This window comes from Bufo bufo, chromosome 2 (genome assembly GCF_905171765.1).
Source record: "Bufo bufo chromosome 2, aBufBuf1.1, whole genome shotgun sequence".
NCBI lineage: Eukaryota > Metazoa > Chordata > Amphibia > Anura > Bufonidae > Bufo > Bufo bufo.
The window spans coordinates 289,977,641-289,990,424 of NC_053390.1; the positions used below are offsets into that span (position 1 = coordinate 289,977,641).

General features: G+C 44.8%; 2 protein-coding genes across 2 annotated transcripts in view; one reads left to right on the forward strand and one right to left on the reverse strand.

Annotated features, from left to right (window-relative positions):
• MTFP1 (mitochondrial fission process 1) overlaps positions 1-10,175 on the forward strand; it is a 34,794-nt gene extending 24,619 nt beyond the window's left edge. Inside the window, exon 4 of the mRNA XM_040416708.1 lies at positions 9,869-10,175. Within this exon, the coding sequence (XP_040272642.1) occupies positions 9,869-9,953 (85 nt within the window). The 3' untranslated portion in view covers positions 9,954-10,175. The remainder of the gene's footprint in view (positions 1-9,868) is intronic.
• A 58-nt stretch (positions 10,176-10,233) lies between these two features.
• Positions 10,234-12,784, reverse strand: part of LOC120988922 (zona pellucida sperm-binding protein 3-like) — a 33,131-nt gene continuing 30,580 nt past the window's right edge. Inside the window, exon 10 of the mRNA XM_040416707.1 lies at positions 10,234-10,398. Coding sequence (XP_040272641.1) covers positions 10,250-10,398 — 149 coding nt within the window. The 3' untranslated portion in view covers positions 10,234-10,249. The remainder of the gene's footprint in view (positions 10,399-12,784) is intronic.

A 12,784-nucleotide genomic window follows, 5' to 3' on the forward strand; every position in this document is an offset into this window, starting at 1 on the left:
ATTACAAAAATTGAGTACTCTAAGAAAAAAAAAATTAAAAGAACGTTTTCCTTAATAAAAACTCAGACCCCCTTGCCATCAGCTTCTTCTCCTCCTCCTCCACAGAAACAGGGGGAGACGCCCCGGATACTGAATACGCCAAGGATATAGCTTCTCTGATCCAGCGGGCAATAGATGCCTTAGAGGCTGTATTACCTTTTCTAGCCCCACCGAACAGGACAAATAAGGCAGAAGATTTTCTCCAGTCTTTAGTCACATCCAGGTACTGCAAAATACACCTCCTAACATCAAGGGAATGCAGCTCCTTCTCTCTGTCATCTTTTGGTACTGAAAAGAAAGCTGGAAGAACTACCTCCTGAGCCCTATTTGTCCTAGAAGGGACCTTCGGCATAAAACCAGGATCTGGTCTGAGAACTACCCTGTCTTCTCTAATGGACATAAAAGGGGGATTAATGGAGAGGGCCTGAATCTCCCCAACCCTCCTGGCTGACGTTAAGGCCACTAGCAAAACTAGCTTAAGGGAAAGCACTTTAATTGAGCAAGAGACTAGAGGTTCAAAAGGATGTCTGGTAAGGGCATTTAACACTAGGTTAAGGTCCCAGGGAGGAAATCTAGGACCTGCTACCGGGGTAATCCTATCCACTGCCTTAAAAAACCTAACGACCCAAGGGTCCATGGCTAAACTCCTTCTCCCTAAGACAGACAAAGCTGACACCTGCACTTTGTGTACTTTTTGCCAATCCGAGCGACAATCCCTTTTGTAAAAAAATCCAACACCTGAACCACTGAAAATTCTAACGGCCAGGAAACCCTTACTGCGCCTATAAAGGACAGGAACTTTCTCCAGACCCGCGCGTAGATAATATTAGTCACCTCCTTCCTACTTTTCATTAGAGTGGAAATGACCTCCTTAGAAAATCCCTGACTAGCTAGAAATGACCTCTCAAATTCCACGCCGAAAGATGTAGAGACTCTACTTCCGGGTGGAACACTGGGCCCTGTGACAATAGGTCCGGAATTCCTGGCAGGATCCATGGATCCGAAATCGACATGGCTCTCAACAGGGAAAACCACGCCCTCTTGGGCCAGAAGGGCGCTATCAGAATTGCTCTTGCCCCTTCGTATCTGATCTTCCTTATCACTAGAGGAATCAATTGTAGCGGGGGAAAGGCATAACCTAGAGGAAAGTCCCATCTCTGGAGGAAGGCGTCCACCCCAGATGGGCACTCCTCTGGACTGAGGGAGAAGAATTTCCGTACCTTTCTGTTCTCCCTTGTGGCGAACATGTCTACTGAAGGCAGACCCCATAAATCTACTATCTGGGAAAAAAAATCTGATTCAGAGACCACTTCCCCTGACGTAACCTGTGGAGACTCAGGAAGTCCGCTCGATAATTCTCAACGCCTCTGATATGAATGGCCGAGAGATGAAGCACTCTTCCATCTATCTCTTCAAAAATCCAATTAGTCTCCTTTTGTAAGGAGTCTGACCTGGTTCCTCCCCGATGATTGAGATATGAGACCACCGTCCGATTGTCGGACATCACTCTCACATGTCTGTTCTGGATCAAAGGAAGAACCGCTCTCAAAGCCAGCAAAACCGCCCTCAGTTCCTTTCGATTTGACGAGAACCGTCTCTGACCCTGGGACCACTCTCCCTGAAAATTCTGATCTTCCAGGTGAGCCCCCCATCCCCAGGGGCTGGCGTCCGTAGTCACAACTACTGGTTCTGGAAATGACCAGGGAAGTCCCCGAGTCAGATTCTCTACTTCCTTCCACCAATTTAGGGATGAAAGCGCTCTGACCGATAACTCTATACCTGACTCCAGGGACGTCCCTGCCAGTCTCGAGGCGGCCAAGATCTCTCCCTGCAACTGTCGAGTGTCGCTGCACCCACTGGACCGCTGGCATGCAGGATGTTAGAACTCCTAACAGGGACATAGCTTTCCTTACGGATAGGGCCTCTCCTGACTGAACCCTGTGAATTCTTCTCTGAACCCCAGCTACCTTCTCCTTTGAGGAAAGTTTTTTCCAGCCTGGAATTTAAAACCAGACCCAAAAAAAATCTGGTATGTTGACGGCTCCATCCTGGACTTCTGAACATTTAACAGCCACCCCAGGGACTGAAGTACCTCCATCACCCGATTCAGAGCCCTAAAACACTCCGCTTGAGATTGGGCCACCACCAGAAAGTCGTCCAGGTAAGGCAAAAACGTGATGTTCTCCCTTCTGATGAAGGAGGCCATCTCCGCCACTACCTTGGTAAAGATCCGAGGCGCCATGGAAAGGCCAAAGGGAAGTGCCTGGAATTGATAGTGTAGAAGACCCGCCTCGGTTCTTACAGCTACCCGGAGAAATCTCTGGTGATCTGGGTGAATCGGAATATGATGGTAAGCATCTTTTAAATCCAGAACCGCCATGTGACAGCCTGGAGATAAAAGCTATATCGCTGACCTGATAGTTTCCATCTTGAATTTCCTGGGTTTCAGGAACTTGTTCAGGTATCAGATTTATTATAGTCCGGTATGACCCATCTGGTTTCTTCACTAGAAACAGGATGGAATAGAAACCTTTCCCTAGCTCTGACTCTGCGACAGGAATTAACACCTTTTTGCTTATCTATTTTTTTATTTCTGGCAGCATAATGAGAGAAAATCTTGAAATCACAAACCTTTCTGCGGGGATCTCAGGAATTCCAACCTTAAACCCTCCCGCAGAAGACCTATCAACCATTTTCCTGCCATCTTTTCCCAAGCAGGAAGGAAGAATTTTAATCTTCCTCCTACCAGGATCATGGCGTCATTGCTTTCCCGCACGAGCTGCGGCTGATCTAAACAAAAAGCCCTTATTTCCTGATCTAGGCCTTGCTTCCTGCTCTGTCCCCCGTCTGCTTCTTACTTTGAAATCTTGACTGGTTTCGAAAGGGCCGTCTATACTGCTTGAATTGAATAAAAGATTCTTGGGGAAATTTTCTCTTTCTATCCGCCGCTTTTTCGAGTAGGGAGTCAAGTTCCGACCCGAAAAGAAACTGGCCATCACAGGGGATGCTACATAATCTCAGCTTGGACGGTATATCCCCCCCTTTCCAATTTTTAAGCCACAAAGCACGTTGCGCAGAATTGGAAAGGGAAGCAGCTCTTGCTTCCAGCCTTACCGAGTCCACCACGGCATTAGCAATAAAGTCTGCGGCTTTTTGGAAAGTTGGTAAAGATGCTAGTAACTGCTCTCTAGGGCATTTATCCCTAATCTGCCCTTCTAGCCTATCTAACCACAGTGACATAGACCTTGCAACAACGGTGGCAGCTATACTAGGCCTAAAAGCCGCCGCAGCAGATTCCCATGAGTTCTTAAGGGAAGAGTCTATTCTTTTATCCAAGGGATCCCTTAAAAATCCCATATCCTCAAAAGGGCAGTGAGGATCTTTTAGAAATCTTAGAAATGGCTACATCCAGTTTCGGGGCCTTGTCCCAAGATGTAGAAGCCTCTTCCTCAAAAGGGATACTTCCGTTTAAATGTTTTAGAAATGAATGGTTTATCTGGTTTTCTCCACTCTATCACCGCCGAAATAGATCTATGAACAGGGAAACATCTGCGCTTCCTTTCCCTAAACCCCTCAAACACAACATCCTCTACTGATCTATCCTCTTTGGAATCCTCCAACTCCAGGGTAGATCGGATAACCTTTAACAATTTGTCCGTATCCTCTGCTGGAAATAGGAACTTCCCTTTAGTGTTATCTTCAGAAGAGGAGGAATCAGAGTCCTCATTCCCGGAGAGAGAATCACTATCCTCCGATTCTACGTCAGACTCCTGCCTCACCGCTCTCTTCCTACCGGCTTTCAGGGTATTTTTAACTTGACATAATCGATCTTAGATCTTTCAGAAGACTCAGGGTCTCCTCAGCCACAGTCTTCTCAATGCACTGTTGACAGAGCTTCTTAGTGTAAGAAGAAGACAGCGAACATTTGCAGATAGGGCATTCCTTGTTCTTTTTCTTGGCCACCACCTTCTTAGGCACCGTCTAAGAAAAAAGGAAGATACCCAAATCTAAGGAACAGCCTATACCCTTTAAGGACCGAGATTAGGACTCACAATACCAGCGGCAGGATCTCAATATCCACACTTTCAGCCCTTCTCTCTTCATCCATAATGAAGGAAAAACCTGCACTGATGAAACATTGTCAAGTTACCTTCTGCCACCAAGTATTGCTCTCACCTGAGAGATACACAGCTTCCTGCAGACCCACCACTCCACAGATAGCACTGGAACAGAATCGGGTCCACTTTCTGGCACTCTGAATTCAGACACCGGCGTCCAAATAACCCAGGCACACTCATACCTGAATAGCTTGTTTTTAAAACTGCCGGGCTGCCGAACTTCCGGTCACCTGACCTGGAACCGCTTCGGCCGTGGAACGCATGGCACTTCCTGCCGGGACGTCACTTCCGGTGGAGTCCTGGCTGATCTGCAGCAACTTGGGACCTTCTGGCCACACTCAATCCGTTGGTGCGGTCTTCCTCGCCTGAGGGACTGGTGCCTTCTGCCTCCCGGAATCTCAGTCCCCGGCATCCTGCCCCCCGACGCCTGTGGGTGAGGAATAATCGGCAGGTACAACACGCCGCCGCTAACCCTCCAGCATCTACAGGGACTTCCAGGTTAGGACGACAACTGCAGGCTCCCGTACCAGGACAGGAAACCTCACTGAGGTGGGAGAGCGGCTCCACCTTTTTATGCTGCAGGTTTCCTGTCCTGGGGCAGAGCCATCTCTCTAAGGTGCTGTCGTGGGGGAGGGGAAAAAAATAAAATAATGTGTGCATGCAACTACCCTGGTGGCCCTTAGACAAAATTTGCTCTGCCATTTTTTCCCCTCACAAAAAACAAAACTGCATGCAGTTTAGGCCGCTTTCACAAATAGATTTTTGCTGGCTTTAAACACCAGCCTGATGTTAACTGAAGGTCTTTAGTAAACACGATATGTAGGATGTACAAAATGGATTTTCTAAATTGTGTTTTTTTGCTTTTCATTTCAGAAACACAGCATGTTATAGTTTTGCTTATTTGTTTAAATCTTTCACTGTAGGGAAAAAAAAAATTTCACATAGCCTGGGGGGGGGGGGGGGGGGGGAGTTGAAAACCACCAGTGCAAAGTTAGTGTGCAAGAACCTTTGGAGATTTTTTTTCGTGGCATTTCTTTTAAAACCAGTGTTTGAGCAGCATTTCACTCTATAGAGGAAATGAAAAATACCTAAAGCTTCAATATGCTGCATTTTGAATAAACTAAAAAAAAAAAAAAAAAAAAAAGGGAAAAAAGGTGCCACCATGCAGAAAATACTTCTGTCCTGCATTTTATAAATCTCAGACTTTGATAACACCTAGTGCTGATATTTGTACCTTAAAGACAACAGGGGGTAAAACTAAGGCCCCTGTGGAAATCAGAATCTGTGTAGGAGTGAGATTTCCACAATGGACAGGACCACTGCTCCTTTTAATAATTTATAATGCTGCGAGTCTCTTCCTGACCTCATTTCTACAGAATTCAGCCTCTTGCTCACGACCATGTACCCCCCCCCCCCCCCCCCCCCAAAATATAGTGGCCTGCATACGGCAGGTCCACCATACACAGGGCACCAGTGTGCATTCCGCATCATGGATGGTCCACAAATCCGGAGATGCGGAACAGAACCCTACGGAGTGCTTTCGTTCTGCAAAAAGATAGGACAAGTGCTATCTTTTTGCAGGACAGACAGATCGCGGACCCCATTCAAGTGAATAGGGTCGCAATCCGCACATGGGGTCCCCACGGTCGGTGCCTGTGCATTGCGGACCGCAGCACACGTTCGTGTGCATGAGGCCTTATACTGACAGTGCGGTCAGTATTAATTCTGTAGAAGTAAGGTCATGGAGAGACACGGAGCATTATAAATTAGAATGCCATGTGATCCTGTGAAAGAGCAGTGTCCATTCGGGGAATCGCGCTCACACAGAGCCAGTTTTCCCACACCAAACATGCTTGTCTTACAGGGGCCTTTAAAGGGCTTCTGTCACTCCACTAAACTTTTTTTTTGTCTCCTTAAAATCCTTATGCTGCGATTTGTCAATATATAGGGCTATTACTCAGTTTGGTTCAGTAGTTATATAAAAAACGGACTTTTATAATATGCAAATTACCTCTAGCAGCAGGTAGGGCGGCTACCTGCTGCTAGCAGCCACATCCTCCATTCATAATGACGCCCCCTCATGTTGATTGACAGGGCCAAAGAATGCGCTAGTCCTCTGACTGGCCCCGTCTGCGTTTTAAATCTCACGCTGGTCTTCAGTTGGCGCAGGCGCACTGAGTGGAGGACGCTCGCTCGATCCTCAGTGCGCCTGCGCCGGGTGTACATGTGATGTCATCGGCGCACTGAGGATGGAGCGGCCGAACGAGCGTCCTCCACTCAGTGCGCCTGCGCCAACTGAAGACCGGCGCGAGATTTAAAACGCAGACAGGGCCAGTCAGAGGACGAGCGCGTTCACTGGCCCTGTCAATCAACATGAGGGGGCGTCATTATGAATGGAGGATGCGGCTGCTAGCAGCAGGTAGCCGCCCTACCTGCTGCTAGAGAGGCAATTTGCATATTATAAAAGTCCATTTTTTTATATAACTACTGAACCAAACTGAGTAATAGCCCTATATATTGCGAAATCGCAGCATAAGGATTTTGAGATAAAAAAAAAAATAGAGTTTAGTGGAGTGACAAACGTCACAAAATACCCATGTTTTAACTCTAAGGCCTATTGCACACGACAGTATGGAAACTGCAGATCCTTAAAAAAAAAAAAAAAAAATGCACGTTGCCAGTATATGTCAAGTCTATAGAAATGTCCTATCCTTGTCTGCAAAACAGACAAGAAAAGGACAATTTTCTCTTTGCCAGGCAGCAGAATGGACATATGGATGCAGACAGTGTGCCATCCACGTTATTTGCACCCCCCATCGAAATTAATTGTTGCCGATCAGATGCAGAACAAAAATAGTCATGTGCATGGGGCCTGAAACAAGTGTCTAACACTTTCTATGCAGTGCACTTGGTCATACAAATAAAAGTAAGAGGATTGGTGGTAGAAGCATAATAGAAAAGTTCCCTTAGGGCTCATCCATAAGACAGTGAAAAAATAATAATTCATGTCCATTTTCTGACTGTTTAGAATCAGTTTAATGGCTGTTAAAAATTGATAATTTTTATAACCTCAGTATAAATTATGCCCCCTGGACAGCCCCTGTTCCCTCAGTAAGTTACTGTACAACAGCACAAAGTGCACGGCATCATAGCAATCAATGACGCTGTGCACGCAGAACAACAGGCTGGGTTTTCACAATCCGTGGTCTACATGTGTGTAAATGAGGCCTTAGGCTGCACCAGGTAACCACATGGGGGGGGGGGGGGAAGCTCTCCACAGCATGCACTATCCAGTAGCACAGGAACTGGTGTTACAGGGGCAGAGCCCCTCCTTAACCCCTTAAGGACCCAGGACGTACCGGTACGTACTGTGTAGTTTTGATCACTGCCGCATGGCCGGCAGTGATCGGAACAGGGTGCCTGTTGAAATCATTCTGCAGGCACCCTGTGACAATGCCTAGGGGGATCCTGTGACCCCCCCCCCCCCCCCCCCACATTGCCAGTCGCTACAAACCGCAGGTCAATTTGCAGCCCTCTGTGGGAGGCGGGCGGCAGTTGCACGATCTTCCACCCGCCCCCGTTTATTTTCAGGATGGCCGAGCGGTTGAATCAGATTGTCAGCTCATTGCTGACACTCCGATTCAAACGGCTGACATCTGTGCAGATGTCTGCTGTTTTAACCCCTTCCATGCCGTGGTCCATAGGGACCGCTGTATGGAAGAGGCGAAGAGGGAGGGAGCTCCCTCCCATCGGGGGGCTGCTGTGCCTTTGCAGCCCCCGGACAGGATGGTGTGACAGAGGGAGGGAGCCCTCCTCCCTCCCCTGTCTGCTCAGTTGTGGCAGACGGGGGAAGGTTCCCATGGCAACAGGACGCCTTCTCAGGCATCCTGCTGTCCATGGTGCTGAACAGTTCTGTGCTAAAGGCAGAGATCTGTTCAAAGTGTGAGTGAAATACAGTGCAGTACACTATAATGTACTGTACTATACAGACACCAGACCCACTGGATCTTCAAGAACCAAGTGGGTCTGGGTAAAAAAAGAAGTTAGTGAAAAAAGTAAATAACAAAAAAACATTTATCCCAGATTAAAAATAAAAAAAAATTCCCTACACATGTTATATATCACCGCGTCCGTAACGACCCGATCTATAAAACGGTCATGTTACATTCACCGCACGGTGAACGCCATAAAAACTATAATGAAATTTACATTTTGCTCACCTTACTTCCAAAAAAAGTGTAAGTGATCAAAAAAGTCGTATGTACGCCAAAATAGTACCAAACAGTTGTCTCATCCCGCAAAAAAATGAGCCCCTACATGACAGGCCCCAAAAATAAAAACTATTGATCAGACTATGGAGACACTAAAACGAAGTTTTTTTGGTTTAAAAAAAAAAAAGTGTAAAACCTTAATAAATAAAAAAAGTACACATAGGTATTGCCGTGTCCGTAAGAACCTGCTCTATAAAAATATCACATGATCTAACCCCTTAGGTGAACAACGTAAAAATAAAAATGGTGTAAAAGCCATAATTTTGTCACCTTACTTCCAAAAAAAAAAAATTAAAAGTGATCAAAAAAGTCGTATGTACCCCAAAATCATACCATTAAAACAGTCATCTCATCCTGCAAAAAATGAGACCCTAACTAAGACAATCGCCCAAAAACTATGGCTCTCAGACTATGGAGACACTAAAATGATTTGTTTCAAAAATTAGTGTAACGCTTAAATAAATTAAAAAAGTAAACATATTAGGTATCCCTGCGTCCGTAACAACCTGCTCTATAAAAATAGTACATGATCTAATCTGTCAGATGAACGTTTTAAATGAATAAAAACTGTGCCAAAACAGGTATTTGGCAAATTTTCCATTTTAATCCATTTCTTCCCGTAACAAAGCAAGGGTTAACAGCCAAACAAAACTCAATTTATTGCCCTGATTCTTTAGTTTACAGAAACACCCCATATGTGGTTGTAAACCTCTGTACGGGCACACAGCAGGGTGCAGAAGGAAAGGAATGCCATATGGATTTTGGAAGGCAGTTTTTGCTGGACTAGAGTAGAAACTCCAAAAAGTGACCCCATTTAAGAAACTATAGGTTAAATATCCACGGCACTCCAAAAAGTTTTTTGCAAGAATAATTTCATTTAATTCTTAGTAAACAGAATGCTGTTAATATACATCCAGTGCAAATTCATTTACATATAGTAAGTATTTTATGCCATATCAGATAGAAAAATCCCGAACGTTTCGGTCTGTACGACCTTCAGCGGGGTCTGAAGGCAGAGAGAAATATATGTTCCCCCTCCCCAGTAGTAATAAAATAAAAATTTGCTGTCGTTTGACCTACCTTAGATCAGTAAAAAGCAGCACAAGAGATCTTGATCAGACAGCAGTTGTAGGATTAGCTCCTTCAGAGCACTTTAAGCATTTAGATATCAGATGGTGTTTGGCGCACAAATGTATATGTGGATTGAACATTAGCATCCGAGATTAGTCCATAGTAAAGCCACCAAATACTTATCTGAGCACAGTACTGTGTCAAAAATCCAACTAAGGAGCCATTCACAGCCCAAACATGGGCTTATCTGACCCAAAATGCTGTGCGTTCCAGTCAGGTAAACCCATGGTACATGATAGATATGGCTCTTTGAATCAGTTTATGCGAAACAGTTGTAGTCCAACTAACTATACACGTTTCATTCTTCAGATCAGTGGACTTCTTGCTGGACTCAAGCCTTCGGAAACTCTATCATACACATGACAAGAAGCCGGCTGAGTCTCGGCCTACTTAATGCATCATTGCTTCTGAATATCAAGAATTAACCAGAGGAGGATTTCAAGATCAAGTGCTGCACTGGACAGGACTATACCTACTATCCAGTTTCTGAACTATGCAACAATAAAGCCAACAGCCTAATTAACGTTGGTTGGGGTGAAGGGTCAGGGCTAATGGACGTGGAATAAAGAGGGTTTTCTAGGATCAGTTTCTCCAGTATACAATTCATTGTGGTTGAGTGGAGTGTTCAATTTAAAAACATGCTGTAATAATGATCACATGGCATAGTGAGAAAGATTTTTTATTTAAGATTTAGTTTTCATGAGTAACAAGCAAGTGCTTTTCAAGCTCTTCAGATTCCTGGTTGGCTGCACGGCCATATACAGCAACCCCAAAAGACAACAGCAGAAGGACCACCAGCTCCAGGAAGAGTGCTCCAACAGCAGGCGGTATTGGGAAGACTAGATTGGAAAAAAAAAAAAAAAAAAATTTTTTTAAAATAATCAGGCTTACCTTCAGTCAAAAAATAAAGTAAATTCTTTGCATAGTCATTTTCTGACAATCATAACTCATATTGCTGTCTGAAGTGGGCTTTTTTGCAGGGCGAGCCGCAGTTTTTATTGGTATTTTTGGGGTATGTACGGCTTTTTGATCACTCATTCAAATTTGTTAGAAGAGGTAAATGACAAATCATGTTTTTTCTTCAGTATGGCGTTCACCACACATGAAACTTCTATTCTAGTAGTTCAGGTATTTTGTGACCTGGCGACAGTTTTTTTTTTTTTTTATGTACACAATTGGGGGAGAGGGCAATTTTAATTGTTAATCTTTATATTTTGTTTTTACAACTTTCTCAAAGTTCCAGTCTCCTAAGGAGACTAAAAAAGTTACTATCTTCAATTGCTTGTCCCACAAATTACAGTAGGATGCCTTTGTGGTCTGTGGGATTCGGAAACACTACCATTAGTCTGAGGCACGGCTCAGCAGGCAAACAGTCAGCTCAGATTTCACTGTGGGGGCTCCGAATAGAAGGCAGAGGGAGCTTCCTCCCTCTGCATAACCCCACATTACTATTGACTGGCATCCGAGGGTTTAAGTGACTGGGTTCGGCATCACCAATCTTAGTCATTGCAGCGGGTGCCTGCTGTATTATACGCATGTATGGAGTGTGGCCTTAAAGGGGTTGTCCCATTTCCAATATTTATGATCTACCTTCAGCATAGGCCATCAATATCAGAACAGCAGGGACCAAGCTCACGATACCGGCTCTTTACGGTGCATTCTTAGTGTTTGGGAAGCAGCAGCTGTAATTGCACCTGCAATGATGGTGAGCAGGTGTAATTACAGCTCCAGTGTAAACTACAACTGCTCCTGCCCATTCACGAGAATAGGACCGAGGAACAGTAATTACACTGCTCCACTCTCCAAAGAGCGGGTAAACACTAGAGAACAGTGCCCATACAAGTGCTGCAGTCTCTCCAACAGCTGTTCGGCAGGGGTGCCAGGAACAAAACCCTGCTGATCTGGTATTGACCTATGCAGAGGAGGTCAATATCGGAAACTGGACAGCCTCTAAGCATAATCATGTACGTACTTATGCGTTAAGGGCTTAATGGCTGTTAAAAAAACAGCCATTATAGAAAAATGTATGCAATTAGTTTTAACCAACCCATACAATGCGCTCAGTATTCATAATGCCCCCTGGATAGAAATTATATATATATATATATATATATACACATACACACACACACATACACACACACACACTACCCCATAGTGCCATCAGTTCATTTTTTTAACCACCTCCCATCGGCATGTTGACTATAAACATCCAGGAGATAGTTCTCTGAATGGACCTTTCTGAACGTCTATTCAGAGATCGCAGCTGCAGATCGGGTTGCCCCGATTTAACAGCCACTAGATTGCTGCACTCCTGTTTAAACGGCCGTTAAAAACTTTACTACTAGTTTGAGGGGGCCATCTTGCCGTGAAGCCAAAAAGCACATGTCCCATTTTAGATGGCCCATTATTTACTGGCAATTTTAAAAAATATGGCAGTACCAGCAACATGTACGAGATTAGACAAATGCACCCTTCTTAGATGCGGAAAAAGACCTGCTGTGTGGATTTTGAAAGCTGCAGCATGTCAATTGTTGCTTTTCTCTTGCATGGTTTTCATCCTTTTCCATGGAAGGGCGAGAGGTGCTGAAAATCCACACAAGAAAAAAACAAGCCATGATAAATAGTGCAGATTTATGCAAGTTGTGTGTTTTTTCTGCATGTGAGACAGTGTGCAGCCACCCCAATAGTCAAAGTGAAAATCCCATTGAGGTCCAATCGTTTAAACACCATTATATAAGTTTGGCATGCCAGTACAGCGAAGAGGCTCTACATCTTCACCTTTAATACACATTGGCCCAGATTTACTAATGGGACTGCACTTAGATTTTGGCATAAATTGCACCAAGCAGTTGTGCAATTTCGCACATCGCTTTACGGAGTTTCTGCTCCTAGTACGGAAAAGGTCCATGGCCTAGGATGAAACTGTCGCAATTCTGACAAAATTGGGTCTCAAATTAGGCCAGACAATAGCTGGTGTAAAGTCAAAGGGGGAGATTTATCAAGACTGCCACCTTCTTTAATATCCTCTACGCCGGAGGGTGCACCTAAGGCCTCTTTCACACGAGCAAAGTTTCTGTGTGGGTGCAATGCTTGAATTGAAGTCATGGCACCTGCACTGAATCCCGACTCATTTTATTGGGTCTGTGCACATGAGTTTTTCACGCATCATTTATGCGTTTGAGAATCGCAGCATGCTCTAGATTCTGTGTTTTTTATGCAGTT